The sequence below is a fragment of the Nannospalax galili genome, unplaced genomic scaffold (genome assembly GCF_000622305.1).
Source record: "Nannospalax galili isolate Female #2095 unplaced genomic scaffold, S.galili_v1.0 scaffold401, whole genome shotgun sequence".
Lineage (NCBI taxonomy): Eukaryota > Metazoa > Chordata > Mammalia > Rodentia > Spalacidae > Nannospalax > Nannospalax galili.
The window spans coordinates 189498-200211 of NW_008343975.1; the positions used below are offsets into that span (position 1 = coordinate 189498).

Sequence of the window (10714 nt, forward strand, 5' to 3'; positions counted from 1 at the left end):
CTCAGTTGGGTGCAGTGGGAGGCGCGTGAACCCCAGGACCCCTCACAGTACCTCCAGCCCCACTACCAGGGAACAAAAGAACTTCTGCACCATGAGGAGAGCAGGAAGGCCCAGTGGCCAGAGCCTGTTGCTTAGTGTGGGAAACTACTGGAACCAGGTCACAGTGCCTGTGCCCCACCCCAGAAAGCACCTCCTTCCTCAACCAGGCAGACCCAGCCCGGCACCCACACTCCTGTCACCCAGAGCCAGGAGCCAAGAGGCATCCCCCCTCTTCCCAGAGCAATCAAATGATGGAGAGGAGGGAAAGTCAAGTAGGGAGGAAGGACAAAGGACCACAAAGCGTCTGGGATCTTGTCAACTTATCTTTAGCTCCTCAATCACAAGGCAGGTCACGCTGCCTCTACGGTCCACTGCACCAGCAGCAGGCGGGTTGGGTCTGTCCTCAAAGGCAAGCCAGGGAGAACACGGGAGGGATGAGTTGGGCTCAGAGCTCCCTGACGCCGGGAGCCCCATCCAACAGCTGCTGAAGGTGGCAGGCTGCCTGGTCCAGCTTTGACAATTCCAGGCGGAGGGAGGCAAGCTGGACAAGGAGAGGGTGAGGATGTAGTGTGAGCTGGCCTCTCTGCCCAGACCCTCAGGGACCTAGGCTCCCTCAGCTCACCTTCTGCTGCCTCGCCACCACCCCCTCTGATGAGGGCCGGGCCAGGAGGCTGTCAAACTGCTTTTGTAACTTCTGCCTCCGGGCAGCTAGCCGAGGTAGCTGGCTCTGGGGATCCACCAGGCCCTGGGGAAGGGCGGAGAGAAGACTAACACCAGCAGCCTGCCCAGTCCCCACCCTAAGGCCTGCTATCTTTCATTCCTTGAAGTCCCTCCAGTCCCCTCTGGTCACCTGTAGCTCCATGTAGATTTGAATGGTGTCACCAAGTGGTGCCTGGGCCCAGCCAGAGGGAGCGGCCGCATCTGGGGGCAGCAACCCTACGGCCCCACAGTGGCTCAGGGTGCCCAGAGGCTCCAGGAAGGGTTGGAAGAGTCTCTGCTCTCCTGGGTTTGTGCTCTGAAGCAACACTGGGGAGTGGAGTGGGGTGGGGTCAGAACCAGGCATCAGCTCCCACCTGACTCCCATCCCCACCCAGGCTGGCTCTTCCCTAGCAGCCCCTTCCTGAAGACACCCAGACCCCCACCACCAGCCTCACCTTGGGGCCGGGCTTTGGTGAGCTGGTAAGTGGCTCGGAGTGCCCGCAGCACCTGCACAGCCTCCTGGACTCGGGAGAAGCAGCGCTCCAGCTCAGGCTGGCGCCAGGGCTCCTGGGAAAGGGACCCAGAGTCAGCAAGGGGCTCCTGAGAAACTCAGCATCAATTCTCCTGGCTCTGTCCTCTACTCACCCACCATCCTCAACAATACAGAGAATGCTCCACCTCCAGGGGTAGGTGGGGTGCCATCTAAGAAGGTTTTATGTAACCAGGGACTGACACCCTGTACTCTGACTTAAGACACCAACTACCACAATTACAACTTTAAACACTACCCAAAATGCATAAAACCAAGTAAGTATCAAAAAAACTTAAATAATTAACTTTAATTTTTGAGCATGAGACAGAAAGACAGCAACCAAGTTCAAGGCTAGTCCTGGTAATTTAGCGAGATCGTCTCAAGGTAAGTAGTGGGGCTGGGGAAACGGCCCAGCACACTGATGCTTGCCATGCAAGCCTGGAGGCCTGAATTTGATCCCTAAAACCCAGACATGGTGCAAGCTCAGAAACAAAGTAGAGAACCAACTCCCCAAAAGTTCTCTGACTACCACACACGCACGCTCACACACATAAATAAATCTTTAAAAATAAAGAAGTAAGGTCTGGAGAGATGGCTGAGCAGGCACCATTTTTTAAGGGACCCAAAGTTCAGTAGAGAACCAACTCCCCAAAAGTTGTTCTCTGACTACCACACACGCATGCTCACACACATAAATCTTTAAAAATAAAGAAGGTCTGGAGAGATGGCTGAGCAGGCACCATTTTTTAAGGGACCCAAAGTTCAGTTCCCAGCACCCACGTCAACTGACTCACAACCACATGTAACCCCAGCTCCAGGGAACCCAGCTTTCATCTTCTACAGCAGTACATTTATATATGCACACACCCAGCCCCCCAGAATATATACATACAACTGAAAATCTTAAAAATCTTTTAAAAACAGTGAAAGGGGTATTGGGAATACAATACAGCTCAGTGGTAGAGACTCACTCAATCCCTAGGACTCAAATTCCCCTAGGTGTGTCTGTAGCATTTACCCTTCTGAGGATACTAACATTGCCCTGAGATTTTGGGGATGCTATGTTACTGGCTCGTCTGAACCTTATCACAACTATAACACTACTGCTGTCCTTGGTTTAAAAATGGGGGAAGGGGACCAGGTATAGAGGTGACGCTCATGATCCCAGCACCTGGGGTGTGCAGGATCATGGGTTTGAGCCCTGCCCGGGAAACACAGCAAGACCCTGTTCTAAAGGAAACTAAAGTCAAAGGGTGAAGACGCCAAGGAGGTCACACAGGACACCGACTGAGCAGGAGGGGTTCCTGCTGACACTGCCCATCCCCAGCCCCTGGTCACAGCAGCCCTGCAGGACAACCCATCGACTCCCCCAAAGGCCCCATGGGAAAATCTGACAGAGGGACCCCAGAGCCCTGCCCAACTCACCAGGCTGCAGGCACTGGGGTAGGGGGCCACACAGATGCTGGGGGCAGGGGAACCGTCCAGCCTGGGGGGCAGCCTTTGCCACAGTTCCTCTGCCAGGAAGGGCATCAGCGGGGCAAGGAGGCGCAGACCAACATCTGCACAGGAGAACAGGACTTGAGGGGGCCCTGGCGGGCAGGGAGCACGGGACAGCTCCGGCTTCACCGCTTCCTAAGGAGGGAGCCGACAGGTGAGAGGATGGCCGACACACCACATCCTGCCTCCATGGTCAGTGCTGATCTGGTGGGAACTGTGGGCAAACAGGAGCAGTTCCTCGGATGGGGGAATGTGCTAAGGCACTGGGCTTGACTGGTACCATGCTGTCCCTCCCAGGGCACGCTGGAACATATGAACAGCGGTCCAGAGCAACAATTCCCAGAGGTAGGAAAGGAAGATTCTCAGGAAGGCAGGCAGCTTAGAAAAAGTCCAGTTTTTGTCGATTGGTTGGGTTTTTTTTTGCTCATTGGAAGACAGAGGTTGCTCTTGCAGTGCTGGGGATGGAACCCAGAGCCTCAAGCATGTGAGCGAGCCAGGCAAATCTCTACCGCAGAGCCAAGCACTCAGCCATGGGACAGTTTTTAGTTTTTTTGTTTTTGTCTTTTGAGACAGGGTCTCCCTGTAGCCCCAGCTGGCCTGGAAATCACTATGTAGACCAGGCTGACCTGGAACTCACAGAGATCCACCTGGCTCTGCCTCTGAGTGATGGAGTACCAGGATTAAAGGCATGGGCCACCAAGTCAGGTGGAACAATGGTTCTTAACAAGGCTGAGAAGCATCTAGAAGAAAGCTCCATAGCCAGGGGCATCAGCACACCCAGGAAGAAGCACCCAATTCCCAAAGAAGCACCCAATTCCCAAAGTCGCCGGCAGGACATGAAGGACATGGGCGTGGCTGGGTCTGTGGTGAGCGAGCCCTCTTGGCGAGGCTGACACAGGACGCTGCGTGAGGACCCGGGTCTGAAGCCATCACAGCACACTCTCCTCCCAGGCCCCCACATTCTAAACACAGGTGCTGTGGAGGCTGAAGAAACCCTCTGCCTTCAGTCCTGACTCATCCGACCGCAGCAGAGGTCTCCTGGCCTCCTCTCACCAGGACAGAGGCCACAGAGAGCCCAGGCCAGCGAAGGGGCAACACACTCTCCTTTCCGTGCACAGTGGACAACCGAGAACGGCCCACAGAGCTCTGGTCTTTCCCCATTCCAGGAGCCCCGCCCTTGCACTCACCAGGTAGACGTCACAGAGGCTGTGCAGCCAGAAATGGTACAGGGCGTGCGTGACATGAGAGAGCTCCCGGGTGAGGAAGCCTCGCTCACATTCCTGGGCTGTAAGGGCCAGGCGGCTCAGGATCCAGGCGTCCATGGGGGAGGAGGGAGACAGCTGCAAGCAGGGGCCATCAGGACCCAGACGGCTGCACCCCACCTTCTTGCCACCCCCTTTCCAGAAGCCCCTTCAGCCCTCAGACGTGCAAGCAGCCCATGCAGGCCCATTCCAGGCCTGGCTGCCTTCCTCTCACCTCCTCCGTGGGCAGGGGTACGAAGCTGTCCCCCAGTGCACTGAGGATAAAGCGCAGAGCGTTCCAGATCTTGTTGCAGAAATGGCGAAAGCTCAGGACCTCAGAGACACACAGGTGCAGGTCACCCCCTGGAGGGAAAGAACAGGGGTACTCAGTCCTCGTTTAGCCAGGCTATCCACACCGCTGCCCACTGCCCTCTGCCAGCCCATCCTCCCAGGCTCACCCAGGATTCCATGGGAGCACAGTGAGAATCTCAGGGCATCCGTCCCACACTCGGGGATCCCGTGAGGAAAGTCCTTTTTCTGCAACCAAAGAGAGAGTGTGGCAGGTGCCTCCAAGCTGCAGAGGAAACTGGCGGCCGAGTAGAGGCTTGGACTGGGGACATGGGCCTCACCTGGGCTGCAGCTGCAATGGCCAGCTCTCCTGGGTCCAAGTTCCCATCTCTCAGCTTGGCCTGCAGCACCTGGGCATGAATGAGGACATCACTGGCCTAGGTCACTGCCGATCCTTACAGGGGTCATGTCTGCTATTCCTCACCCCTCTCCTCTCCTCGGATCCCCTCATCCCTTAGCCAGATCCTCTGTTCTTACCTGCAGCTCCACCCCATTGATGATGTCCCGTGGGTCCAACACATTCCCCAGGGACTTGCTCATCTTCCGGCCCTGCCTGTCCCGAACCATGGAATGAAGCAGCACCTAGGGACACAGAGCAGTCAGCACAGGGGGCACAAGGCCTTGGGGGACACGGAGGGGTCAGCACAGGGGGCCCACGGCCTTGGGGGACACGGAAGGGTCAGCACAGGGGGCCCATGGCCTCTGTACTTTAGGGACTAGGGTTGAAAATGAGTCAGAAAACATGTATCAGGAGTCAAGAGGGAGGACAGGTTTGGGGAAGAGGGGATCCACCTTGCCACCCCCTTTCCAGAAGCCCCTTCAGCCCTCAGACGTGCAAGCAGCCCATGCAGGCCCATTCCAGGCCTGGCTGCCTTCCTCTCACCTCCTCCGTGGGCAGGGGTACGAAGCTGTCCCCCAGTGCACTGAGGATAAAGCGCAGAGCGTTCCAGATCTTGTTGCAGAAATGGCGAAAGCTCAGGACCTCAGAGACACACAGGTGCAGGTCACCCCCTGGAGGGAAAGAACAGGGGTACTCAGTCCTCGTTTAGCCAGGCTATCCACACCGCTGCCCACTGCCCTCTGCCAGCCCATCCTCCCAGGCTCACCCAGGATTCCATGGGAGCACAGTGAGAATCTCAGGGCATCCGTCCCACACTCGGGGATCCCGTGAGGAAAGTCCTTTTTCTGCAACCAAAGAGAGAGTGTGGCAGGTGCCTCGAAGCTGCAGAGGAAACTGGCGGCCGAGTAGAGGCTTGGACTGGGGACATGGGCCTCACCTGGGCTGCAGCTGCAATGGCCAGCTCTCCTGGGTCCAAGTTCCCATCTCTCAGCTTGGCCTGCAGCACCTGGGCATGAATGAGGACACCACTGGCCTAGGTCACTGCTGATCCTTACAGGGGTCATGGCTGCTATTCCTCACCCCTCTCCTCTCCTCGGATCCTCTCATCCCTTAGCCAGATCCTCTGTTCTTACCTGCAGCTCCACCCCATTGATGATGTCCCGTGGGTCCAACACATTCCCCAGGGACTTGCTCATCTTCCGGCCCTGCCTGTCCCGAACCATGGAATGAAGCAGCACCTAGGGATCACTGGCCTAGGTCACTGCCGATCCTTACAGGGGTCATGTCTGCTATTCCTCACCCCTCTCCTCTCCTCGGATCCCCTCATCCCTTAGCCAGATCCTCTGTTCTTACCTGCAGCTCCACCCCATTGATGATGTCCCGTGGGTCCAACACATTCCCCAGGGACTTGCTCATCTTCCGGCCCTGCCTGTCCCGAACCATGGAATGAAGCAGCACCTAGGGACACAGAGCAGTCAGCACAGGGGGCACAAGGCCTTGGGGGACACGGAGGGGTCAGCACAGGGGGCCCACGGCCTTGGGGGACACGGAAGGGTCAGCACAGGGGGCCCATGGCCTCTGTACTTTAGGGACTAGGGTTGAAAATGAGTCAGAAAACATGTATCAGGAGTCAAGAGGGAGGACAGGTTTGGGGAAGAGGGGATCCACCAAAAGGGGGGCACTGGAGCACCATTACCTTGCTGAAGGGGAGCTGCCCTGTGAGCTGGGTCCCCAGCATGACCATGCGGCCCACCCAGAACATCAGGAGGTCGCTGCCTGTTTCCATAAGTGACAGGGGGTAGAATCGAGCAAGGTCTGCAGTCTACGAAGACAGATGAGCAGTGAGAGAGGTCCAAGTCCTGCCTCGGCCAGTCTTGACACTGCGGGCTACCTGTCCACCAGTGTTGTGCCCACCTCACCTGTTGGGGCCAGCCCAGGGCAGAGAAGGGAAAAAGAGCCGAAGAGAACCAGGTGTCCAGGACATCGGGGTCTGGGAACCAGAATGGGGAACGGGGACAGCTAGAACCAGTGCTACCCACTCTGCCAGCCAACCCCACCCCAAGACCAGGACTCACCTGGTCCAATCCAGCTTGTCTAAGCCCCTTGCTCCCCTCAAAGACCCAGCAAGCCTCTGCCCTGCCTGCCTTCCCCAGCTGGGCACTCACCCCTCTCCAGGGTCAGCTCAGCCCCTGGCCTCCCAGTCTGCTCTGCTGCTCGTTCTCTGGCCTCGGCCTCTGACTGCCCAACCACCCAGCACTCCTCGTCACCCTGAAAATTAAAATGGAGAGTGAGGAAGGGGCAGGAGGTAGGTGTGAACGCCATACCCACATTCTCTCCTGAGGCCTCAGAGTGAGTGACAGGTCCCGCTGAGGGTGCGGGGCACTGTTACAGTAGCTTCCACAACAGATGGCAAAGAATGCTCGAGAGCACCAGCAATGGCAATCCCGACTCCTGGATAAGGCTCTTTCCACCAACCTCCACACACTCCCCAACAACCAGGTAGGCTGGAATCTGATGTCCCCACCACAGCTGTCGGGAGACACACCAATCCCTGCCAAGAGAAGAGGATGCCAGTGATGCTATGTGACCCATGGATCCTCCTCCCTACCTCCAGAGCCACCTTGTCCTTCCATACCCGATGTGGGCAAACCAACGCTGCCAGCTCTTCTGGTGGAAGGAGGGCCAGAGCTCCAGGGCCCCCGACTCCACAGCCTGGAAGACAGGGGCCTTCAGTCAGTGCTACTTCTGATGCTGAGGTGACTCTAGGGTCAAGCACTTGCCTCACAATAGTGACGACCTGAGTTCTATCCCCAGAACCCATAAAGAGACAGGAGAGAACTGACTCCACAAAGCTGTCCTCTGACCGCTACATGTACACCACAGTGGGTGTACACACACACCACACACACACACACACACACACACACACACACACACATGCTACATGTACACCACAGTGGGTGTACACACACACACACACACACACACACCCATGGCATGTGTAGAGGTCAGAAGACGACTCGTGGAGTTGGTTCTCTTCCTCCCCCACATGGGTTCTGGGGATTGAACTAAGGTAGTCAGGCTTGGTGGCAGATACCTTTATCCACTGAGCTATCTGGCCACAACCCCCTCAAAAGGATGTAGAAAGCTACCCAGAAAGATTCTGGGCTTTAACAAGGGTACACGCCAGCCCTCTCTGACCACTGGCTCCCAGCCCACAGCATCCTCAGTCACCACAGCTGGAGCACCTTCTGGGCAGCAGGTTCTCTGATCCCCATTTCATCACCCCAGTTCTCACACATGCCCCAACCCCAGGCCTCATCCTTCCACACTACAGCCTTACCTTGGCGGCTCGGTCCCCCATTTCCTGGCAGCGGACAAACCACTGGCTCTTCAGCAGGTACTCGACTACATCCCCAGAACGGCTGCAAGGAAGCAGGATGAAGAGCAGGAGAAGCAGGAGGAGGAGGGGGAGGAAGAGGGAGAGGAGTACAGAGGGGAGCATGGTAAGGCTCCTCAGGCTTGTGCTGTTCCCAGACCACCATGTACACAAGAACAGCTGCAAAGCCCAGCATGGTTGAAGCCCAGCACGGCAGCATATGGGAGGCTGAGTCAGGAGGATTTCCGGGCCAACCTGGGCTGTGTTATCAGGACCCCGTACAAATGAACTCAAACTCTGCCATGAAACCTGCACTCCTAACTTGGAGTACAGAGCCCACCCTGGCTGCTGCTCTTTTTGGGGGTGGCCCTTAGTGAAGGATTAAAATGGGGTTACCTGCAGATGGGCAGCACCATGGGGTGCTCCTGGAGGCCCCGAAACAGGCCCCGCTCCCTTAGTGCACACACAATCTTTTCCCGGGCCACAAACCGGTGAAGACCCTGGGGGAAAGCAAAAGGAAAGGTTCGAGGTCTGTCCAGAAAGAACAGGGGGACCAGGCAGAGGGTGCCCGTCAGGACAGGAAATGCCCAAACCGGCCCCACCTGCAGCCAGTCTCCACAGAGGGAGGTCATGGTCCCGTCCTCCGCAATGACACTCAGGGGGCTCAAGCCATGCCGGACCCCCATCTCAGCATCAACAGGACTGTGGCCTGGAGTCACCTTCACTGCCCCTGGGGAAGCAGAGCTGTTGTGAGTGCTGGTGCTGACCTTGGCCTTGGCTTTCCAGGTGCATCGTCTCCCACGCCTCTTACCCCACAGGTCTGTCACTCCCACTAGAGGCTCTCCTGGCTCACTCCTTTCCTCCCCCCCAGGCTCCCTCCCCTTCCCTACAGCCCCCACTCTGTCTCTTGCTCCCTGAACCCTTGACCTCCACATACCTGTGCCCATCTGTGGCTGAACAGCGGTGTCTGTGATGAGGGGAAGAAGCTGCCCCGTCAAGGGGTGACGAAGCTGTCGCCCATGTAAATGCTGAAGGGAGGGGGAGCAGTCAGGGACAGGGAGTGTGGGGAGAGAGGCTGGGGTGTGAGAACCCAGAGCAAGAGGGTGACATCCAGAAGGTAAAGGGCCAGGCAAGGCCAGAATCCTTTTCCTTCAGGGGTCAGGTGTGAATACTCCAGGCTTTTGAGTGAGCCAAGCAGTACAGTCTGAGGAATTCCTCCACTGCCACTGTGGAGAATTAGGAGTGGGGGGCAGCCACAGAAAACACATGAGCCAATAAGTGTGGCTGACAGACAGGCAGCAGCTGCACTTGGTCCAGAGGCCACAGTTGGTCAACCCCGAGCACACGTGTAACAAGAGAAGGGGCAGTCAGAGCCCCTGCAAGGCTGAGAGGAGGGGTCTCGGCAGAGCGCGCTCACAATGAAGGGAGGGTGCACCATGGGAGCAGGAGGCCACACTGACACTCACTGTGTATCGGGAGTCGTCAGGGTGAACGGCCACAGCCACGTCTCCAGGCAGTGTCTCTGGCCTCGTGGTTCCCACCACAACCTCAGCATCTGAAGACAAATACCCAAGCACTGAGGCCGGCCATCAGCCCACCCTCCCTCCCAGACAGCTGAAGCAGGAATTGCTGGGGCAGGAAGGGCAGCTAGCAGTCAAGCAGGCCCCTAGAGCAACAAGGCAAGTCAGGAGCCCAGATTTCCTAAGAGCTCAGGACCAGAGGCCTGAGAGAGCGTACGATTCCTCACAGATTCTCGGTCCTGGTCACCAGTGCTATGCGTCCTTGGATCACTGAAAACACTTCCTTGGGCTATTCCTGTCCTGTCTCTCCCCTTCTCAGAACACTTACAAATCACACATTAGGGCTCATCCTTTTTCACTTTGCTTTACTGAGTCAGGGTCTTATCATGAAGTCCTGGCTGGTTTGGAACTTGCTACACAGACCAGGCAGTCCTTGAACTTGTAACCCCTCCAGCTCTGCCCCCCAAATGCTGAGATTACAAGCCTGCACCATCAAATCTGGCTTAGACCTAATCCTCTGTCTCTTTCCTGAGTGGCAGACTCCTGCAGAATTTTACTCTTCTGAAAGAAGAGCCTGCACGTGCTTTCCTTCCTCCTCCCAGAATTCCCAGGTGAGAACTCACAACAGTGGGCAAACCTTCCAGGCGTCCCAATAACCAGCAAGAACATAAGAGAACGGGGAGCAGTGCTGAGGGGCGGCTCTTCGGAACTGCACTCACCAGGCTCTCCATCCACAGGGAAGGCCACAGAAACAAGGAGGCCGAAAGACACAGAGGTCAGGCAGCCGGGCAGCCGGAGCTCCGTGCGGCCTTGTAGTGGCCGGCTCTCCACCTGGAAGGTTGAGACCAGGTCAGTCACAGCCTCTCTGTAGAGCTCACACCTAAGACTCCCACAGCCACACACCATGCATCCTGCTTCCCTGCCATCCGTCTAAATCCTGAGGTCAGAAGCCAGGGCACTGCACTGTGCCAAGCACTGTACGCAAACCCTGCTCCCCTACAGTACCCCTGCAAGGCCACGCTGGGTCATCTTGATCTAAATCCTGAGGTCAGAAGCCACTGTATGCAAACCCTGCTCCCCTACAGTACCCCTGCAAGGCCACGCTGGGTCATCTTGAAC

General features: G+C 57.0%; 1 protein-coding gene across 1 annotated transcript in view; it reads right to left on the minus strand.

Annotated features, from left to right (window-relative positions):
• Positions 1–344: 344 nt before the first annotated feature.
• Positions 345–10714, minus strand: part of Vars2 (valyl-tRNA synthetase 2, mitochondrial) — a 13800-nt gene continuing 3430 nt past the window's right edge. The window contains exons 8-28 of the mRNA XM_029567027.1: positions 10315–10525; positions 9542–9630; positions 9013–9103; positions 8678–8805; positions 8472–8575; positions 8040–8121; positions 7332–7408; positions 7172–7247; positions 6862–6964; positions 6616–6686; positions 6393–6518; positions 6050–6154; positions 5634–5702; positions 5463–5541; positions 5240–5367; positions 3955–4107; positions 2696–2902; positions 1194–1305; positions 890–1065; positions 662–784; positions 345–580 (exon numbers count right to left, since the gene is read on the minus strand). Coding sequence (XP_029422887.1) covers positions 485–580; positions 662–784; positions 890–1065; positions 1194–1305; positions 2696–2902; positions 3955–4107; positions 5240–5367; positions 5463–5541; positions 5634–5702; positions 6050–6154; positions 6393–6518; positions 6616–6686; positions 6862–6964; positions 7172–7247; positions 7332–7408; positions 8040–8121; positions 8472–8575; positions 8678–8805; positions 9013–9103; positions 9542–9630; positions 10315–10525 — 2406 coding nt within the window. The 3' untranslated portion in view covers positions 345–484. The remainder of the gene's footprint in view (positions 581–661; positions 785–889; positions 1066–1193; positions 1306–2695; positions 2903–3954; positions 4108–5239; positions 5368–5462; positions 5542–5633; positions 5703–6049; positions 6155–6392; positions 6519–6615; positions 6687–6861; positions 6965–7171; positions 7248–7331; positions 7409–8039; positions 8122–8471; positions 8576–8677; positions 8806–9012; positions 9104–9541; positions 9631–10314; positions 10526–10714) is intronic.